The sequence below is a fragment of the Phlebotomus papatasi genome, chromosome 3 (genome assembly GCF_024763615.1).
Source record: "Phlebotomus papatasi isolate M1 chromosome 3, Ppap_2.1, whole genome shotgun sequence".
Taxonomy (NCBI): Eukaryota; Metazoa; Arthropoda; class Insecta; order Diptera; family Psychodidae; genus Phlebotomus; species Phlebotomus papatasi.
This window is the reverse complement of record NC_077224.1, coordinates 23,223,681-23,246,219: the sequence shown is the minus strand read 5'-3', so window position 1 is coordinate 23,246,219 and position 22,539 is coordinate 23,223,681. Positions and strand designations below refer to the sequence as shown.

The window sequence follows — 22,539 nt, the reverse complement described above, 5'->3', positions numbered from 1 at the left end:
AAGCCCGTGAGAATGGCTCAAAGAAGTGCTTTGAGAGCCATACTTCGTAAAAGTAAGCGCGATTCCTTATTTAAGTCGTTCATTGATCTCCGTATACTCCCTCTCTCGTACAGTTTTAAATATAAGACTCTTAGAGTGTTTTTTGTCCGTGGTGGTTTTTATAATACTAATAGAGGTAGACCACTGCGAAGTGTAGCACCCGCAGCAGTTCCATTTCCGCGGAAGGAACTTTTTAAAAGATCCTTTTTATATGTGGCACCTTCTCTATATAATGAACTGCCTCTAAACTTGAAAGAACCACATATAAGCTACCAGACCTTTTCGAATCGATTGAAGCGCTTGATTTGGGCGGAGTATTGCGCTGAACGTCCGGGGTTCATTTTCGCCGCGGGATAGTTACATAATGCGATGCGTGCTTGGGATAATCCAGTCTCTGCTTCTTATGAGTGGTTGGCGGCTTGCGGGGATACCTTATGTACTGCCTGGGCTAACTCGTTTATCCTGTAACTGAAGCTCCCCCACTAGCTTTGCCTATGTCTGGGTTTTTCTCTCGGCCTTCAGCTTCTCTTTTGCCCGAAATTGTGAAGGTCAGGTGGGCGTGGGAGGCTTTGGGGTTTGCCACGGCGGGGGTTTTCTTTGGGTTGTTGTCTGGGCTCTGGGAGGCGGTGGCTGGTGTCCCGGGTTCTTGTTGCGTGTGTGGATGTCCCGTATTTGATTTGATTACTTCTGCTGATGCTCGGGTCTCACTTTTCATATGCGCATTAGAATTTGTAGTCTTTTTTGTATTATTTGATTTGCACTCGTGTAATTTCTGACATTCTGCTTGATCTTGTTTTATTTTGTTTTGTCTTTTTCTCCACGTCTCTTCATTTTTCATCGCGTGTCTATTCACTTTTTTTTTTTTTTTTCTTCTTGTTTGATTTTCTTTTTGTTTTCTTCTGGGGGCCTCTTCGCGGCCTTCATACGTTTGACAGTTTTGGTTTTCTTTGTATCCCTGGTGTTGATTATTCCCTTTCCCCATCATCCATTCCTATCCCCTGCTTAGTCTCCAGCAAATACGTACTCCTCCTAGGAGTCCATGCTGGGACCCACCTCTTTCCATCTGCAAAGCTTCTCAAAACACACTCATAAATGATGATTTGTGAAAATAAATATGGCCTATACGACCAGTAATTCGGGATTTTCTGCCGTCTTGCCCGATGAGGTCGGTTGTGAAGTCGGCGGCAGCCGCAGATGGTTTAAGAGCAAATAAATCTATCTATCTATCTATCTATCTAATTGCCAGAAATCTGAAATAGTGTGACTGCTGACAAAGCCACGTGAGCTGAAATGACAATGTCATGACTACAGAATCACATTTTCGAAACAGCTACAGCTCTCGCGAAATCGAACTCGAATATTGTCATATGGCATTGCCAGAGTGTTATAGAATTCCCCTACTGAATATTTTTTAGCACATGTGTGTTCTCATGTACTTCTGCGTTATCGACTTTTTGTGTTGGTTCCTGTCGCGACTGGTTTCCCTATTCCCCTTCTTGTTCTGTAAAAACCAAACAGTTGTGACAGGAACCAATAAAAGAATCGTCGGTTATCGACTTTTCTTTTATAGGTTCTTGTCACGACTAGTTTCTCTATTTTTTTAGGATTGTACGAAAATCAGTTCTTAAGAAATGTCTCAAAAAAAGGATAGTTCCATTTGAGATAGAACAATTTGGTTTTCACCTCGTAGATAATTTAGTCACATTTTGCTTGACATTCTCTATCCTCTCTATTCGAATAAATCAAATTTACTATCTATTACTACTGCTATCTGATAAATGAATAATCAGAATTCCATTTAACAATTACTCTAATTAGCTTTAATTAATAAATACCCCCAGTTACCTCTGTCAAAGTTCATTTATATAAATTCCCCGTATTTACATTTTTTAATTCAATCTTCATTAATATTTCTTTGCATATTTGGGAAAATATGGCAGGCCTATAGATAACTTTCCTGCTAATCCCAAAATCATCACTCATTTGATAGACATTACAGATAACAGTTGTAGTATTTGCTGAGCACATTAATGGGATTAAGCTAATCTTTTTGTATACATATCTCATCAGTGCTAAGCTTTAATATGAATATGATACATTTTAGGCTTTTAAGGTTTTCAAAAATCTATACTTCTAAACATCAAATCTTTCTGAGATTGCCGATAGGGGGATTCATTTTAAAGCTAGGAGAATTTCGAATTAAATTATCTGAACCGGGTTTTCTTCAAATTGAAACACAACTTGGCTGTGGGAAAAGCTTTCAGGGCTTTGAGGCTTCGCACATACTCTGACTTCGAACTCTTGATATTTTTCCGATATTTCTTTTATGGACCTGGCCTATATCTAACTTAATAACAATAATATTTTAATAGCTATCTGAAAAATAAGGTCAGATTAGGTTCGAAGTTCGAAGCCAGAGTATTTGCGAAGCCTAAAAGCCTTCCCCTAATCTGTTCTCAAATTTATTTAAAATATTTCTTGCTGAATGCGCAGATTGTTTACTTGCAAGTTGCAGTAGAAATTGCACAGATGCTTTTGGGAAGGAAAGATCCCCCTGAAGGGTGGGGCATGTTAATCCCTTAAATTGGCAAAATGCCTATCAATTGCAATATAGCTGGCCCATTTAGAGGCACGCGAGCGAGTTTGGAGGGGGACATCACCTGAGTGTAATTGAATCCGGATGGCCCATCGCTAATCTCTCCGTAGGCTTCTGTGAAGATCCTTCTGGTGCGGTCGCATGGCTGATTGGGTGGATTGGTCTGTCCAGGAGGAACTGCCACCCGTGGGAGTTCTCCCTGAGCCCACAGTGGGGCACTGTGGAGCAGGAGAAGGAGAGTGACTCCCACAGGCACGCACCCGGACGACTTTCTACAGCCACCAGCGATCCTCCTGTCCATTACACCCATGCTGGTGTCTCATCTGAATCCCTCATGTGGCACTGATGACCACGGCTGGACAAATTGACGGACACACTCAAACACAAAATGCGATGGCCGCAAAATCTCGCATTCGCGGGGAATAAATTTTTCCAAGGCCCCCTCTGATTTCTCTCTCTCCACGGGAAGTTCAATGTGCACCCTCTCCCTTTCCTTTTTTTCACTTTTCTTCACCTTTTCACGTCACTTTGCACAGCTTTTCCACTACCACCTTTTGCACCACACTCATTGAACACCTTTCAGTCCACTACATCACTGATATGTGAATTATTTTGCACAAAATCTCACAAAAATCGCCACTACCAAAAATATTATCGACTCTTCTTCTTCTTCGTTTCTACTTTACTGCTCTTTCGGCATTGCTGCCACCACGCGGCGCTGCAATCACTTGAGAGACCTTCTATCCAAGACACAAAACCCAAGAGAATTCCCGCCAAAAATCCAGAAAAACAATATTTTCACGAATATCAATTTATTCTTGTGATATTAAAAAAAATGTTGCTGGTTCTTGAATGTTGAATTTCTTGTGAAAAAAAAATCAGCCTGATAAAATGTGCCAACACATTTTCAGCATTAATCTTTAGCTCATTCAATCTTGAAAATCATCACTTACAATCTATTCCACTAAATCAAATTACTTAAGTTTAAAGTAAATGTTTGACAAAGTTAATAATGTCCAAACTGTTTATCCTCTATCGTCCTTCAACTGCAAAAAAACAAACAATAAAAATTAAAAACCAAAAACTCAAAAAAATCTTCCAAAAAAAAAACTTACTGTAAGAAGACAGATCAATCTCATCGGGAAGTTCCGTGATATTAACATCAAAGCGATCCTGCACCTCATTGAGAATCTTGGCATCAGCTTCATCAGAGACAAAAGTAATGGCCAATCCTTTGGTGCCGAAACGTCCAGCTCTTGCCACCCGATGCAAATACGTATCTGAATCCTCAGGCATATCGTAATTGAAGACAATATTCACTCGTTCAATGTCCATTCCGCGTCCAAAAAGGTTTGTCGCCACCAGAATTCGCTTCTGGAAATCCTTAAACTGCTGATAGCGTGACAAACGTTCCTCCTGCACCATCCCACGGTGAATCCCAATTGCTGGGAAATTCTGTTCAGTCAGCAATTGGGCCAAAGCCATACAACGCTGAACAGACTTTACAAAAATCACCACCTGCAGAAAGGAAATTGCAACATTTTTACCTTCCTGCATTTCAAGAAGAATCAAAAAACAAATAAATAAACTAAAAAGCCAGTCAATGGCGCAAGGTCAAATTGTGATAAACCAAAAGTCTGCACAACACCTAACATGTGGCTCGTTGGTCTAGGGGTATGATTTTCGCTTAGGGTGCGAGAGGTCCCGGGTTCAAATCCCGGACGAGCCCAGTTTTTTTTTCCATTAGAAAAAAAATTATTTTTTTGATTTTACAACTAAATTCCACTGTAAAAATCTCATCAATGCCCAAAATATCCTTATAATATACAGTGGGACCTCGATAGAGTCAACTAATTATTTCCAAGCCTGTTGACTCCATTGAATTCGATGACTTTATCGGAGTCCGAAAAAAATCAATTAAAATGTGAAATTTTGATATAAAGGGGTATTGTTTTATGTTTTTTACAAGACAATTGATAAATTTAACACGATTGTAGAATATTTCGTTTACTAAACCCGTGACTTCTACACCCTCTGGTCCAAAAAAGTGGTATGCTTGGGCAAAAGTTGAAGATTAAGGAATGATTTTACAGAATGTTTTTATTATTAGTAAGTATCTGAAGTGAAAATTATTATCCATGTGTTAATATTGAAGTCGATCTTAAAGATTTCTTTTTTCACTTTTTTTTAGAAGAGCTCCGGTAGATATTTAATTCTTGAAAATTCTGATGACATTAACGTTATTAAATAGAATTTATTTTAAACTTTTATTGTATGAAAGAAGAGATTGATAGTTGTTCTTTTTGTTATGTCATAAACTATGGCACTAAACTTCACAAAAAGAGCAATAAAACCAATTTTTCTCATTTCCTTCTTGTTCTGAAAAATGGGCGTTAAATGGTTAGAGATATCTACTTGAAGTCTTCAGATGACCCCCTAATAAGTCATCCTGGGGATTATTATTATGACCCTCATTTCCTTCCTACCACTCCGCTTCACCACCAAAATCGTTTTTTTTTTTTTTTTTTGTGATTACAGGAAAACACGAAAACGGGATCATAGGGCTTAATAAAAATCGGCATTGAATAAATGAGCAGTAAAAAGTTAAAATTGATCAGTAACAAAAAACTTTGAAACAGTGATATTTTCGTCCAAATTTTGGCAAAGGGAAAATAAAGGGCTTTACACTTTATATGGAACTATTTTAAATGTTAAATATATAAATTAGGTCCATTTTTGTAAAGATTTAAGGTTTTTACTTATCATAATTAGATATTTTACTGCTCATTTTTAATTTTTTACTGCCCATTTAGAACTTTTTACTGATCGTTTGTTTTTTGCCATAAAAATCTTAAGACAAGGGAACTTTCAGTCTGGTTTAAAATCACGAAAAGAAAATAATTTTCTCGAAAATTGATTACACGGTTAATATACGGATTTTATCATAATATTGTTTTTTTTTTGAGTAGAAACGTTACATTGATACACCAAATCACTGATTTTAATTTCGAAAAAGTCATACAATATAATTATTTCAATAATAATGAAAAAGTTTTTCGGAGTCAATTTGGGTCCAAGTTGATTCTATCGGAGTCCGTAGAGTAATAAAATAGCTGTTGACTCTATTGGAGATTGACTCTATCGGGGGTTGACTCTATCGAGGTCCCACTGTACTTTCAGACCTCGACTCTTTTGCATTTTTTGGTACTCTGAACTAAAGGAAAATAATGAATACTCTTTAAAAACAATTCCTTGGAATATTTAGAATCGATAAAAATCATATTCTTTTGAATGGAAATGACTAAATTTAAGACATTTTTGCAGGAGCCCAATTAATTTCTGAGCTGATGTTTTTGATCAAAATTGTAATAATAATTTGTACCTTACGTGCAAATTAAAGTTGAATTTATCCATTGAAAGCGATATTGTCCAAATGCAGATGGACCGTTCTTTTCCAAATCAATTTGCTAAAATAAACTCTCAGAAACCAAAGATTTGCAATTGCGTTTTAAAGAAGATGTAACGCGTGTAAAATTTATCTTGAGTGAAGAAGTTTCTTATGGTCAAGTGGGGTTCATTGTGGATTCTTTGTACGCCCTGTAGGGGACAATATGACTAAATCGAGAATTTCTTATGTGGTAAAATTCGAGATGACTGTTTGAAAATGCGATTAATATCAATTATTAATAGCTTCACAGAGCTCTCTGCAATAGGCATTCGATATTGACTCTATAGTCCTTAAGTGATGTCCTACTCACAAATTTAAGACCAAATTTTGTCGTTATGACACTGTCGTATTTTTATAAAATTTCCCTATCTTGTAGAGATTATGCAAGTGATGTAATCGATTCACTTGCATTTTGAATTAATTGTGAGACTTTGCTTAATAAAAATTTAAAAAAAATATTAATTTTTAACTCTTTCGTTTCTTTTGGGACTCTGAGTACCCAAAGCAGCATATGAATGTTCTGCGAAAAACAATGTTTTTTAATTACAGTAGACTCTCTCAAATTCGGGCATATGGGACCGAAATGTCAGCCGAATTAGACAGAAATTCGGGCGACAAACTTTTTGAAATGTAACGATTTTTTATTCATGTGCATATAGATATTGTGTTTACACACTCATATATAACGTAAAATGCATGAAAATCCTTCAATAATGCAAAATCACATCAAAACTAATACAAAACATGCCAAATTTGAGCATATTTGATTCATTTGATAATCATAATAAAACTTGAAAAATGACAACAAACTTTTTTCAAATGTAACAGCTGCCCGAATTAAAAAGTAGCCCGATCTTAAAAGAGCTGAATTAGCGAGAGTCTACTGTATTTCTAAATGAAGCTGGTTCTTATAATTATTTTATTTAAATCCTCAATTATTTGGTCTATCCAAATTACATCACGTTAAAACCTAGTTTCCATTAGAAATATGTGAAAAAAATCGTATAACAATGTAGCCCCACCTTCCCTTATTGTGTTATTTTCGAGTTATATTCCAAAGAACTATCTTTACAAGAAAACGCTAGTTTGGGAAAGGAGAACTGGGGATAAATGGGTTAAATGAGGAGGAGCCAATCAAATGCCATTTAGGGCATACTGACTATTTTTTACCACAATATTAACCATATTTAATTATTTTTTATGAATACATTTCACATGGAAAAGCTTTTCAAAAAATTATAATAAAAGGCACGAATTCATGATCAGAGAATTTAAATTATTCTGGAAATTTTCATCAATAAATTTAAATAAAAATCAAAAATTGATATTTCATGCCGTTTTTTTGTTTCTGCTGTTTGTTGTAAATGGGTTAAAAAGAAAAATGATTTAAATTTATTTTTGGTGGAGAAAGACCAATATTTATCCCGATTTACCAATTAAATTTATTTAATGGCATAAAATCTGTATGAACTCTAATCATTGTGAATTTATCAGAGACGTAACCGACGCAAACAGGCGTTGACTCCGTGTGACACTCTTCTTTTTCAATTTATCACACTTGCAGTATTTTATAAATATTTCTCCATCAATGTTCCACAGAAAGTAACCCAAAACTCAGTATTGCAAAATGAAAGCAGATTTTGCGCGACACCTAGCATGTGGCTCGTTGGTCTAGGGGTATGATTTTCGCTTAGGGTGCGAGAGGTCCCGGGTTCAAATCCCGGACGAGCCCGGACGTTTTTTTATATTTTTTTTTCATGAAAAATATTTTTTTTATACAACACTAACAATCCTTTTTATCAATAATTATCCTCTGATTGATCCTCGAGGCCAAATCCTCAACATTTCCTTGCCTAAGTAATAAAATAATGAATTTTCGACTCACCTGATTGAACTCCAAGACGTCCAGCAATTCAAAGAGTTTCTTGTTCTTCTCATTCTCCTTCAACTTGACATAGTGCTGCTGCAATCCATGGAGCGTCAGCTTGGCTTCATCATCCACATAAACCTCCATTGGCTGTAAATAGTTCAAGCAAAACAAAAAATTGCCGTATAAGTATCTTCAATCCAAACAATTCCCACCCAACAAAACATCTCAACATTTTTTTTGTTTCTGTTTTAAACACGTTATGGGGTCCAAAATTGTCGTCAATCTCTTTTTGTGGGCCATGTCAGCATCATATTCCATTATTTTTCATTCTACACTTCATTTTAAAATTTTCCATATTATTTTTTTTTTGTTTTATCCGTTCGGTTTTTTGTGCTTGCTTTTTTTAGACGCGTCTTTTTTTTAGATTTTTTAGTGACAAAGATTTTTTATTATTAAAAATTTGACTTTTATGAGCTTTACATACGAAATTCCGACGCAGGATATCTCTCTCTCTCTCTGGCTTCCAGGATGAGAAAATCTAGATGATCTCTCGAAGAGGAAATCTCTCCATCCGGAAATTGCACTTTTTTTACTTTTTAGTATTTTAGTTTGTTTGATTTTAATTTGGTATTTTTTTTTAAAGAATTCCCCGATGTTTCCCTGAAGTCCTCAATGTCCTGCGTTGAATCCTCTCTTCAGAGCGCTGGGTGAAGCTGCGTCTCTGCGATGTTCCCTGCTGCGTTTAGGGCCTTCTTCTGACTCTCTCGAGGTCCCTAAACGTTCCCAACCCGACGCGAATTTATTTTTTTTTGCTCAAATTCATTTTTTAGTTTTTCTTCAATCCCAGGAAAATCCCCAAACGCGAGCTCATCTCTCTCTCTCTCTCTTTCTCTCTTTGTGATTTGCAGTTTTTAGACCACCCCAAAAGGGTAAATTATTTGGTTGCGACTCTCAAGTGACCCCATAACTTGTCTCTCCCAGATTGGGCTCCGTCCATCGTGGAGTTGGAAGCCGCCGTGAGAATGGCACTGGCTGAACTCGTTCTGGAGGAGTTGTGGTGGAAAGGTTGATAGAAAACGGATAAAAGTGGACAACAATTACATCTTGCATGAATTTCTTGCAGACTGGACGAATATCTTTGCTGAGTGTCGCCGAAAACATCATCACTTGCTTCCCATGAGGTGTATTGCGAAAGATCTCCTGGACATCTCGACGCATATCTGCAAAAGAAAGAAAATAAATATTAGTGGAGACTGGGGCAAAAAGTCACAAATCGAAAAATTTAAAATTCAATATCTTCCAAGATAAATAGGATAGCCTCCATAGGTCTTCTTCAATGTCGTAAGTTTCTTAGAATTTGAACAAGGAATTTAGAAAATAAAAAATATCGAAATTTTTAGCCCTGTTTTTGAAATATTTTGCTTGCAGAAGATAACAATTATTAGCTACTTATATTAAATTCGATGCACTAGTGAATATTTCCCAAAAGATCTGGATATTCTTTGAATACGAAACCGCTATCTATTTTAGAATTTTACAAAGATTCTTTTCTCCAGAAATTCTTTTATTAAAAACGATCACTTGGGGTAAAAAGTAACAAAAGCTATGGAGCAAAAAGTAACAATAACCGAAACAATTTATGATGTCTTAAGGCGAAAAGAAACGTCAATACCATGTCTCGCGGCTTGTTGTTTTCATTGGTCAAACGATTTGCAGTCTTTTGTGTGTTTTTTGTAAACTTCTTAAATTGAAAGCGGTTCCATTGAAAATTACCGGGGGTTTTCGCTAGAATGAACTTATGTAATAATATCTACAGATTTATCGGCAGAGGGGTCGATATTCTCTGCAGAAATCTAAAAGACATCTGACGAAAAAATTTAAGGGTAAATTTGATTACGTGAGAATTCAGTGATGACCAAAATCCCGTAGAGACAAAATCTCAAAAAGGTAAAATCCCAAATGGTTAAAATCCTCAAAGGAACTAAATTACACGGAAAATAATGTGTAGAATAATTTCCCAAAACACAGAAAATTACCCTTTGCCTCCAGTTCTTTTTCAATGTCACCCTTTGCAGGTGCAATCGTGGGATTAGCTATGACATTTTTAACAATTCTGATTTTAAACTTTCGTAATTTTGGCCGAGATTTTTTTTTTTTTTTTGAGATTTTAGCATTCGAGCTTTTGGCTTTCAAGATTTTGAATTTCAAAATTATCGACCCATTCGGAATTGTGGTCTTTTCGAGATTTTGGCTTTCGGGATTTGACTGGGATGCATAATGATTTAAACACACTTACGATTTAAACCAAGAGACGGCTTAACTTAATTATAATAAAAATAATGATCAGTGGTGACATAATAACTTATTTTCGATACTATCGACTGTCAATTCTGAAAAGTTTAAACGATAGCCACACTTTTTGTAAGTAAATTAAATATTTTTCAAAAAGTCACATTATTTTAGAAGTATTACAATAAATGGCACAATAATGCGAAAACAGCCGATATTTGCTTAATCCAGCAGATGTAGATTCATCGATTCGACATTATCGAAAAGTTATCATTCCTCCCCAGATTACATTTCCATCAGTCTCTGAGTAATCCGTCTTTCGGTTTAAGCTCAGAAACGGCTTAGTTAGTGGAAAACTGATGGGTACAGGGAGTTCCGCTTTCAAAGAGATTTTCGGGATTGAAATAAAGCCCGCGAATTCTCTCCAGTGATATAGGAAAATTGCAGACCCACGGGAGTGGCATTTGGAATAAGTTACAGAAATGACGTGATGTAATGCAGAACATTCCCGGCGCTAATTTTTCTGCCTATTTCAGCACCAACGGTTCATAAGAAATGTATTTCATTTACCGCGTGAAAAATATTTGAATCATTTGAATACATAATAGGGGAATTTCAAAAATTAATTTATAAATGAGCTCCCAATAGTAGGCAATTCATATCAAATTCTTTCAATCCATTTTCACTTAAGATGGAGCTCCCTGTATTTGGTCAAGTCATTATTAGGTGAGATTCTTAACAATCTCACCTACTATTTTGATTATAATTACGTTAAGCTGTCTCTCGGCTTAAGTCTCTAACGGGTAAGACCGCCTCCAGGCGGTCTTCACAAAAATCACATTTACAGCGACAATAAAGGTTTTATTTATTTAAAACTGCTATAGCGTCCTCGGTAATAGTCTTATAAACATCACTTGAAAGTTTGAACTAATTTTGCCTCTTCATTTTGTTGCTATTCCCAGTTTTGTGTGACAGGTCAGAGAAAAAGCAACAAATATTTGTGCAAAAAAACTCATTTTCAATTTCAATAAAAATACCGATTTAAAGTTATCTCACTAAAATAAATTTATTTTTTACTGAAAGATATGTCATTCTACTTTGTATATTTTATTTTAAAAATTTGAAAAAACTAAAAATGTGCATTTTAGGAGCAAAGAGTTTCAAAAAATTTTTATATTTTCTCACCTAGCGCCTAAACTAAAAGAGATAATGAAGAATGGATGGTTTTTTCGACTTTATTGGATCATAATTATCCTAGAAAACATTGTTTTAGAACTTTTTTCGCATATTAAAGAAAACACCGTTAAAGGGTTAATTTTAAATTCAATTGAGCCAATTGAGCATTATAAGATTTCTAGAATTTACTTGAAAATTCTCAGAGTCAGGACACATTTTGCAAGAAAATTTGCTCAATTTTAAATACAGTAGAGTCTCGCTATAGGCCATCGCTCTATAGTCCACAATTTATCGACCGTTGATTTCAAAACACTGATTTTAAGTTAGGTTATGTTTTTTAGTATGCGACATGCATAATTATTTTAATATTTTTGGCAAACTTTATTAAGTAGTTGTGATAACTGTGATCCACAATGAAGAGAGCAAGGACAAGTACCACAATCGCAAAGAAAGTGGAAGCCGTCGAGCAATTTCAATACTAAAAATCGTTGATAATTTTAAAAAATTACATGGACTATAGTGCGACCCAACTGTCAAATTTGAAACCAAATATGGACTATAGCGAGGCTCTACTGTACTGCCGCGAGATTTTTGATTGTGAATGACTTCGGAAAAAGTGTGATAGTACTTAAAATGTCTTATAAATCACTTATCTGTTACTCAGAAGGATGCACAAAGCCAAAAGAAAGGGCTACAGGAAAGGGGGCTCATGAAAAGACTCTCATAGTGTCTTGTTGAAAATCTGTATGAAGTTATTCAAACTGGAGATTTCTGGGCACAACAATTTCATCACTATATAGTTGTACTTATTTTATTTTTTTTGGCCACAAATAATATTAATTACGAGTAAATAAATTTAATAAGAACAATGTTCTTCAAAGGGGTACTGGTTTAACTGCAATAAAATTGAAATTAATGAGCAATTTTAACATTTTAATTAGCTGAATTCAAATTAATTTGAGCAACCTCATTTATGTTATTTTAACATATTCAAACGTGTTTTAGTGGACCAAGTATTAGTTTTTATTAATAAATAAATGAAGATCTATCAATTTAATTCCTTTTTAATGCAAATTAACGCACAGGAACAATTCATCTGAAAATTAAATTGAATTTACAAATTGAAAAAAATCATAACACAGTAAATATTTAACCCTTTAACGACGAGACACTTTTTACAGACTGAAAATCAGCAATAAAAAAATAAACTGAGAAACATAATCAATGATAAGTCTTACATCTAACCTTGGAAAGTCCAACAGAGTCTGATTCGGTGTATTTTGTGCTTCTATGAACGATAGGGACAAAAATAGCCCAAAAATTTAAGTAATTTTTCTGACAATACCAAAGAACAATATTTTTCGCTTTAATGAAAAATATTACGTATTAGTATTGTAGTTTTTATTGCCAAAATGGTTTTTCTTAAAGAAATTTAGAAGTATAAAAAATAAATAAAATCAATTATGAATTTGAGAATTTAAAAATTCGCCATTTTTTAGCATAAATATTTACTAAATAGCAAATAGCTAGAGACTAGCAAAAAATATCCTAGATTCCTTTAACCTTCTACTTTACAATTATGTAGTAACTTTAGATAGTCAGGAAAAATTATTTTCTTTATGGGACACCGGTGTTATAATCGTCCTTAAAGGGTTAAATGCTTTCACAAGAAACATTTTTCCTGTCTTCCAAACGGAAAGCTTGAGAAATTTATTCTCTCCCCAATTTATATATTTCCCTTACGTTTTCCCTTGGCAGTAAAACTCAATTCAATAAAATTCTAATTACGCATTTTTAATGTGAAACATTCAATTTTAAAATTGTAAATATGCAAATTTGCCCCAAAAAAAAATTGCTATCTTTGCAAAAAGTCACTGTAGTTCCCTGGTTAAAGTAGACACTGTCCAATTAATAGAGAACAAGTATCCGTGGAGTGATAAGAACAAAAATTATTCTACCCTCATTTAAAATCAATGCAGAAAGCTTCATTTTTGGATTAAGAAAAAATCCCGCATTTTTAATGAGGGACCCAAAATTAGGGCAATTTGTCGAAGTGATTTTAATAGAAAATTAATTGACTTACCAAGTTGCTCGAGCATCTTGTCGCATTCATCGAGGATGAAGTGTTTGAGGTGTTTGAGATTGAGTTTCTTGCTGCGAATGAGAGCCAGGATTCGCCCAGGAGTTCCAACCACAATGTGTGGATTGGTACTCTTGAGGATCTCCTCGTCCTTCTGAATGGGCAGCCCACCAAAGAACACTGCCACTTTTACAGTTGGCATGTACTTGGAGAAACGCTCGTACTCCTTGCTAATTTGGAATGCCAGCTCACGCGTGTGACACATCACAAGGACGTACACGTGATTCTCCGTTGGTTCCAGCTGCTGCAGCGTGGCCAAGACAAACACTGCCGTCTTGCCCATACCTGACTTTGCCTGGCACAGAATATCCATGCCCAGGACAGCCTGAGGGATGCATTCGTGCTGAACTGTTGAAGGGGAAAAAGAAATATCAATCTTTAGGAAATAAATCAAGAAAAAAATCTCTTGAAATTCTTTGGAAAAGCTCAATCAGAAAAAGATAAATCAATCACTGGGATTCCTCTGTTGTCCCTATCAAAATTATCATCATTTTGAACTTTTGTGGTTATCTTCCATCTCGCTTGCACTCACCTTCAGACGGATGCTCAAAGCCGCAATCGACAATGGCACGCAGAATTTCGGGCTTCAGCAGAAAGTCCCGGAAACCAGAACTGTGAATGGACACATATGTGCCCTTCACGTCCTTCTTGGGTGCCTCGGCAGTCTCAGCAACAACTGGGTCATTCTGCTCCTCATCCTCGTAGTCCAAAAGGTCATCATTGTCGGCCATTTTTCACCCTCAAACACTTCCTGATGCTCTTGCTGTATTGAAGAAAAATCACCACAGCGTCACTCACACAATACTTTCTGATAAACTTTCACTGAATCCCTCCTCTCTAGACCACAAGCCACAATTTGCGATGTGAATTGGGCAAATACTCAAATGATAATGATTGTTTTTTGAGGCTTTTTCTCCAGCACAACGCCGGCTTCGTTTAATACTCACTGCAATATGGCCGATACACATGCTGTGAGTTTTTTTGGGACAAAATCTACCCAATAATTTCCGGCGTACATTTCGCAATTTTGTAAAAAAATATCTTCAATTCTCCTTATCAAAAACTTTACATAAAAAAATCAAATTTTTCCTCAACCAATTTTATACTATCAAAATTAAAAACGGAAATGCGACTGAAATTTTCTTGTAAACAAGGAAGCATGTGTGAGCTCTCAATTTTTCTTCTCAAATTTCTCATTGGCAAATATATTAAAAACAAATCTTTGTACACTTCATTATTCAGAATCTCAATTAGAAAGTTTAGAAGACAATAAAATGTAGTAATTACCTTAAAATTGATGTAAATTTAAGAAAATTCGGGATTGCGACACAAAACCACACTGTCAACAATTGTCCCAAAAATACTGTGAGATGATTCACCCGAGTTGCTCAAATTATATTGTTTAAATTACACGTAATAAAAGTAACGTAGAAAAATGGGCCGTATTGACAGAATTAACCTCCGCGTTCGGCCTAAAAACTTAAAACGAAGAAGACGAAAAGAAGAAGAAAAAGGAATTCGATATTCAATTGTGTAATATTATTAAAAAAAAAATTATGATCAAAGTTGCAAGTAATTTCGACAATTGAATCAGTGTTTGTCGTACACACGGCTCTTCGTTGTCCGGCAACGAAAATTACTGAATTATTCATCAAGGATGTTTCTTGCAGGATATATATTCTTGAGACAGAGACAGCCTTAAATGTGTGTGAGTCAATTTTATAGGGAGACAAATTGTAATTTATTTGTTATTTATTTATATAGCATTTTAGCTTTTTCAGAAATGGTGCTCGGTCATAATAGACCGAAGGGCTTTAGACCTACAAAATGGGTAAAGGGAGGAACACAAAAAGTATTCTTGAGACAAAATATTCAGCAAGATTGTCAGAAAATTCGGTCAGTATTGAAAAGCTCTCGTTATAAACCAGCAACATCCAAAATTGCAGTCCAGAAGCTGTAATTGAGATTAGTGTCACAATTATTTTATATAAGGAATCATAAGATATGGCAACTTATATTATTCTACTTCATATATCAATCTCTACCTTTTTTATACATAAGATTCCTGCATAATATTGCGAAATTCTATTAAAAAATTACTTTTATGCGCTACAGGGACTTATTTTGACATATTCTTCTGAAATTTAATTAATATTGAGATAAAATATTGCATATCTAACAAAATTAATTTTAAAAAATAACATTTTGTATCGCAATTTGATCAACTTCATTGAAATTCAACTGCAATAATGCTCTTCGGGGCAAAAATCTATCTCCCTCGAGATAGCTTTTTGCTTCCGAAAAATTCCGAAAAATTTGTTTGGAGTATTTTTGAGCAAGTAATATATGGAAAAAATTGTAAGATCTACTATAGTCACTATAGTGAATGAAAATTGATTTTGAAAGCAAATTTGAAAACGAATAATGATATTATAATAAAATTTGAAAACTGTGGAAAAATTTTTGCGTTTCTGAACTGAATTAAATCTTCATAACATTTCAGAGGAGGTTTAAATGATTGGAAAACTAGATTCAAAATACTTTTTTTTCAATAAGTCCCATTATATAAAAAATGTTAAGAATATAATAATTTAAATTAAAAAATACAAAGAATAGTAAGAGCTGCGAAGTTCAGTGATTAAAGGTATAGCCAGAATCATATAAACTATTTATTAACTACATTATTTTAAAGACTTTGTCACAATAATAATTGCGTATAAACGACAACACGTAAGTCGTGAAATAAAATATTTAGTGCAGAAAATTTTATATACGCATGAGTTTCATATTAAGTTATTTAACCTCCATATTCTAAAAGACTCTTATTATTCAAAACAAAAATATAAACTAAATTAACCCTTTAACGACGAGACACTTTTTTGCGGACTGAAAATCAATAATAAAAATTAAACTGAGAAACATAATCAATTATAAGTCTTACATCTAACCTTGGAAAGTCCAACAGAGTCTGATTCAGTGTATTTTGTGCTTCTATGAACAATAGGGACAAAAATAGCCCAAAAATTAAGTAATTTTTATTACAATACCAATGAATAATATTTTTCGCTTTAATGAAAAAATATTACGTATGAGTATTGTAGTTTTTATTGCCAAAAGGGTTTTGCTTAAAAAATATTAGAAGTATAAAAAATAAATAAAATCAATTATGAATTTGAGAATATAAAAATTCGCCACTTTTGAGCTTAAATATTAAATATTTACTACATATCAAATAGCTAGAGACTTGCAAAAAGTGTAGATTCCTTCAACATTACAATTATGTACAGACATAAGAAAAAAAAACTTTGGGTAGTCAGGAAAAATTATTTTGTGGTAAATCCTTGTGGTATAATAAAGCCACTTTAAAGGGGGTGGCAAAGCGTCCGAGGATTTGCGAGCTGCTCGAACTCCTGAGAAAGAGCTCTTACTTATATTCCTTTTCGCAAATTTATCTGGTGCATATAAAATTATTGTCGAATTAAATTTGCCTATAAATCACCACAAAACCATCTCGAAGTTGAAAATTGTTTAAGAAGAGGGTTTTAAAAAATCATTAACCTTTTAATTAATAAATTTCTCAAAACGGGTGAAAATTAGGCTTTTGACTTTGAATAATTACAGATGGCGAATTTTCCGATGATAGGTGTCTAAGGACGAAATGTTCAGCTGGACTACATCCAAAACATTCTAAATACACATTCCGTTATTTATATTCGGAAAAAACACAATTTGAAATTCAAATCTTCGGGGCATTTTTGTGTTGCGTTTGAAATCCACTAGAGGCGCATAGAGCAGATGGCAAAAATTTCCATCCGGAATAAAATATTTCGTGGGAATTCCGTCTGTTTGCACGGCAATATTCCGTAAATGTTGATTTTACCCTGCAGTATTGATCCGAAATAGGTGTAAATATTATACTTTTTAGGTGTATTAGGGGTTAAAGTTATCCTTTTTCATGTTAGTTTTTCCCTTAACAAGGTGTAAAATTAACATTAAAAATGTATTATATTTTTACACCTAAAAAGTGTTCTGAGGGAAAGTTCTGAGGAAAAAAAGTTAATCGCACCCTCTTTTTCCCCGTGTAGAATATTCAACTGTCGTTTTGAATTTGCTCAGTTTAGAGTAATTTTTGTTTTTGTAAAAAGTTTAGTGTGGTCGAAAAACAAGAATGCATTGCAAATTCTGGCAGTGAACTCACAAAGTTTGAGGTTCCTTAAAAATAACACGCAACCAAAAACTGATACAATCAGAAACAACATTTAGAGAAGAATTATAGTTTTCATTGTCGGATTGTCCTTTATTTCTCTCCTATTCTGGATAAGAATTCAATAAAAGCAATAAAATTTTCAAATTTTGGCGCATTCTTGAGCAATTATCCACAAGAGGCGCTCACTTCGCACACCCTCGCAGTTTTTTCTGCTTATTTTGCCAGTTTGTATTAAACCGTTGTAGGAGGTGGTTGTGCGTTCGAGTTTTCCTCAAATATACCCATCCTTTTCTGCTTCACGTGAATAAACTGTGAAAAGTGTTTTGTTTTCCTTTTGAGTCCATTCACCCTCCCGTTCTATCGCACTCAATTCTGCAGGAGTGGGAGTGAGAAAGGTGCATCCACCGCACCCAAAGCCACCCCTTGCTGAATTTTGTTATCGCGTTTCTTTTTTTTTTTTTTTGCAAACCTCTTTCTGGGGCTTCCTGGGCATAGAGTGCTCTCTGACTGGATATCCACCTAGACAAAATATCAGGAAAGTCAGGAATATATTTGGTATGTTAAAAACAAAACCCACATTGAAAATTTTTAGGGAGTAAATTGGGGAAACGCAAAGGCACTTTCTCTGCTAAATTTTCCCACATTCCGTCATCTTTTGTGCCTTGTGTTTTGTCGCTCGAGAGATCTTGATGAGAACTTTTTTGCTCCAGTCGACCCAAAAATAGATTCCTCTAAGGATGATTTATGTCATATACAAATTTCCTCCGAGTAAGAAACATCAAAGTCGATTTGATTCTCCAATTTTAACTTTTTTGGGCAATATCTGGAACATCTTCCAAAACTGTCCAGGAATTCGCCAGAAAACCTTTAACAAAAAGGCTGTTCAACAGGGATAAGTGCAATAATTCCGAGGGAAAGACATCCCCCTCATTTTATTACGTGTCGTAAAGTCTGGATCAATGTGAAGGAGAACGATAGGATTCCTTGAGGAATATAAATAGGGGTTTAGTTTAATCGGTTTAATTGGTAAACCATAAACGTATATATTAATATTCTCAGACTACAATTATGAGAATTTATTCGAGAACATTTTTAAAAGTACCTACAAAACCTAATTTGCGGGGTGATCTTGGATTAAAAATGCAGCATTTACCTGCGAAGGCGTACTTTCCCCATAAAAAGGCGTCCCAGGAGAAATTTCCCTGATTATTTGGGAAAAGTTCACCGTGTACCGGTGTACCTAGTGAATTTTCACCCAAAATTCTCGCACACTTCCCATATTGGGAATTTGAGCGGAATATCTTAAGAAATTGCCCTATAGAGCCTTGGAAATTTCCCAAGGAAATCACGGAATTCTTTATGAATTTTCAGCTTTGGAAAATTCGTCAGTCTCTTAGGGAATCTCCAGAGGATTTCTAGAGAAATTTCTGCGGATTATTTCATCTGGAATTTCTTTGGATTTTCCCTAGAAATGTCAATGTTTTCGTGGTGAATTTCCCACCAAATCTCTTCAAGAATTCCCTAATTGGAAATTTGAAGGAAATAACTGAAGAACTTACCCTTCTGGGATGTGGAAATTTTCCAACGAGATCACAGAAAATTCCGTTCGAATTTTCGTAATTAGAATTCCCAATGAATTCCTTGAGAATTTTCCATTGATTGTTTCCTATGATATTCCTTAGGATTTTCAACAGAAATTTCGTTATTGATTTATGGAATTTTTGTCCTAGAAATCCCCGAAGATTCCACTCATGGGAATACTGTTGAAATTACTATGCAAGAAGCCAAACAGCCTTTATGGCTAGGTTTTCTTTAAATTCTCTCTATGAGCATACCCATCTTCCCATGTACCAATGAAAAAACTTTCCATCGTTTCCGTCCTGGAGGTTGGAATCAACGCTAAGACGGCGATGGCCGCATGGGGCGTGGGGCAAAAAACAGACATGACAATAAACAAATCAATCAATCAATTACCTCGCTTAGAGGTAGAAATTTCCTATGGAGATCACAGATATTTCCCAAGGGCATTTTCTGCTTCAGAAAAATCGGTAACTTCCTAAAGAAATTTTGATGATTTCTTGTGGAAATTTCCTCAGGTAATTTTCAAAAGAATTTACTGGACTTTCCTACAGAACATTCTATGTTGACTTCGAGAATTTATCCTTAGTATTCACTATATAGGAATTTAAGTGGAATCAGTATTGAAATGTTCTTGGTAAACTATAGAAATTTATTGAGAAGGCTCCTGAGAATTTGCATGGGAAAAAATCCCTTCGTTTTTCCGGATTTTCGAAAGTTTCCTCAAGATTTCTTGGGAAAATCTTTGAGAAGTTTCCTACAGAGGTTGTATGAAAAATTCACTAGCCTGTCTCTGGAAAATTTATTTCCACTTTACATATACTTCAATCGAGATGAATTTAATAAAGAAAAGTTATATAGGAAAAAGAAATTTCTTAAGACTTTCATGGAAAAATTCATAGAAAATAATTTTTCACTTAAGAATATACTTCAATCGAGATGTTTTTATTACAAAAAAAAAAATAGAACATCGAATACTCAAGTAAAAAGAGTAAAATTTGTAGAGAAAAGTTTGGGAAGATTAATAGAAAATTATCAACAGAAATAAAACCGGGTCAGACTTGAACTCAGAAACACTGTGAGTCAAGCCGGAAATCAATCCGTCCAAGAGCCAACGGCCTTTCCTATTGCGCCACTGAGATTCCCAATAGAGATGGAGAAAATTCAATAGGGTTCTACAAGTAATCCATATGAAATTAATTTTCACTTAACGATATACTTCCGTCGAGATGTTTTTTTTTTTGGAAAACGTTTATATAGAACTTCGAAAAGTATCATATGGATATAATATTTCAAACAGAGAATTTAACAAGAAGTGCAGGAAATATCTCCATATAGGCTGGGAAAACTCATTAGCCTCTTTCGAGGATGCTTCGAAGATCTCGCGTAGAAAATCAAAATTAGAAATAGAAAAATAGATAAATTAAAACATAAATGAATATAAAAAATAAAAAGTAAATGCAAGAAAATAAAAAAGGAAAAAAACAACAAATTAAAAAATCATAATAAAAAAAATCAAATAAATTTACTATTGGAATTGCCAGGGAAATCTAGGGAAAGTTCTACATGGAGGTACGTAAGGGCCTTGACAGACATGAGGATTAGCCGAGAGACGGCTTAGCGTAGGAAATATTAGAAATAATGGTTAAACTACATTTCCATAATTTTTCACTAAGTCGCCTCTCGGCTTAAGTCGTAAGTGTGTCTAGGGCATAAAATTCAGAAGCCTCCAGGAAGATTTCCCATTTTTTCCTACATTTGGACCAATTTTTTTGGAAAATTTTTAGATGCACGTGGGGATAATTCATCAGGCTTTCCCGGGTATATCCATGGAACATCCCCTAGTTTTCCAGTAATTTTACTAAAGATTTTTCTGGAAAATCTATAGGAAATTTCCTTAGGAAAGCGGTAAGAAGTTCGTCAATCTTTCCTAAAAATATCCCTTGGAAAAATTCCGGAGTATTCTGGTTGTCTTTTCGAAATATCTCCAGAAAATCTATAGGAAATTTTCTCGGAAAAGCGGGAAAAATTCATTCCCCGACTATGTCACTGGAAAAGATCACATTCAAAGATTACTTGCGAAAATCTATGCGAAATGTTCTCCCCAGAATGGGAACTATACCTATAGGGACAGTGCGTAACATTCCTTTGCAGCTTTCCTTTATGACCATGACCTCCTAAAGATTTCACCGGGCACGTGAAGTGGAATTTTCTACCCGGGACATGGGTCACGTGGGACACATTCTTTACCGTGCTATCACACTAGAATTTTTTCAATTTGTAAATTTAATTTAATTTTCAGATGAATTGTTTCTGTGCGTTATTTTGCATTAAAAACCAATTAAATTGATACATCTTCATTTATTTATTGATAAAAACTAATACTTGGTCCACTAAAACACGTTTAAATATGTTAAAATAGCATAAATGTAGTTGCTCAAATTAATTTGAATTCAGCTAATTAAAATGTTAAAATTTAAAATCGCTCATAAATTTCAATTTTATTGCAGTTAAACAAGTAGTCTTTTAAAGAAAATTATTCTTATTAAATTTATTTACTCGTAATTATTTGTGGCGTTTGTGGCCAAAAAATAAGATAGGTACAGTGATTTAGTGATAAACTTGTACGGGAGTAAAGCTTTAGTATCGGGAGCAATTTGCTAATTTCCTCCAAAGCCATTTGAAAGAAATTATCGTGCCAAGAAATGTCCTGTTTGTATGACTTTACACAGATTTTCAATAGGACTATGAGAGTGGCTTCATGAGCTCTTTCCCTACAAATTTTTCTTCTAGCTTTGGGGATTCTTCTGCATAACAGATATGTGACTTATAAGACATTTTAAGTATCACATATTTTCCGGAGTCATTCACAATTAAAAAGCAAAATGTGTCCTGGTTGAGAGAATATTCAAGTAAATTCTAGAAATATTATTGCTCAATTGGCTCAATTGAATTTAAAATTAAAACGTGAAAAATCCTAGTGTAATAGCACCGTTAAATTTTCCTAGGGAATTTCATGGGGGCAGTTTTTATAGGGTTCCGGGGGGGAACAAAAGGAACAACAAAACCGAGAAGAAAACTCCTTTAACTATTATAATATTCATTTTATATACTGTTTAACAAGTATTAAAATGAATTTTAAAAAATTGAAATTAAAAAAAAATCCTCATGTGATATGTTGATATAGTGTTTTCAG

The 22,539-nt window shown here is 34.5% G+C and overlaps 2 protein-coding genes and 2 non-coding genes across 4 annotated transcripts in view; 2 read left to right on the top strand and 2 right to left on the bottom strand.

Moving 5' to 3' along the window:
* The window catches only part of LOC129808263 (multiple epidermal growth factor-like domains protein 8), a 48,183-nt gene extending 44,810 nt beyond the window's left edge, over positions 1-3,373 (bottom strand). Inside the window, exon 1 of the mRNA XM_055858094.1 lies at positions 2,700-3,373. Coding sequence (XP_055714069.1) covers positions 2,700-2,945 — 246 coding nt within the window. The 5' untranslated portion in view covers positions 2,946-3,373. The remainder of the gene's footprint in view (positions 1-2,699) is intronic.
* A 64-nt stretch (positions 3,374-3,437) lies between these two features.
* On the bottom strand, positions 3,438-14,931 carry LOC129808277 (ATP-dependent RNA helicase WM6). Its single transcript, XM_055858117.1, has 7 exons — positions 14,846-14,931; positions 14,091-14,321; positions 13,502-13,906; positions 9,055-9,173; positions 7,969-8,100; positions 3,751-4,153; positions 3,438-3,681 (listed from the first exon to the last, which is right to left on the bottom strand). The coding sequence occupies exons 2-7, from the start codon at positions 14,287-14,289 to the stop codon at positions 3,668-3,670; spliced, it is 1,272 nt and encodes a 423-aa protein (XP_055714092.1). The 5' UTR covers positions 14,290-14,321; positions 14,846-14,931; the 3' UTR covers positions 3,438-3,667.
* On the top strand, positions 4,293-4,364 carry Trnap-agg (transfer RNA proline (anticodon AGG)). Its single transcript has one exon. It is a non-coding gene; the product is annotated as a tRNA-Pro (tRNA).
* Positions 7,744-7,815, top strand: Trnap-agg (transfer RNA proline (anticodon AGG)). The gene has a single exon. It is a non-coding gene; the product is annotated as a tRNA-Pro (tRNA).
* Positions 14,932-22,539: the final 7,608 nt, after the last annotated feature.

What these genes read in the sequence shown, in the direction of transcription:
- LOC129808277 (XM_055858117.1), bottom strand. Translation starts at nt 14,289, where the DNA reads ATGGCCGACAATGATGACCTTTTGGACTACGAGGATGAGGAGCAGAAT. An exon ending in CAAGATGCTCGAGCAACTTG is followed by an intron (nt 9,174 to 13,501) that starts GTAAGTCAATTA and finishes TTTCTTTTGCAG; the next exon opens with ATATGCGTCGAGATGTCCAG. An exon ending in GCAAGAAATTCATGCAAGAT is followed by an intron (nt 8,101 to 9,054) that starts GTAATTGTTGTC and finishes AACTATTTACAG; the next exon opens with CCAATGGAGGTTTATGTGGA.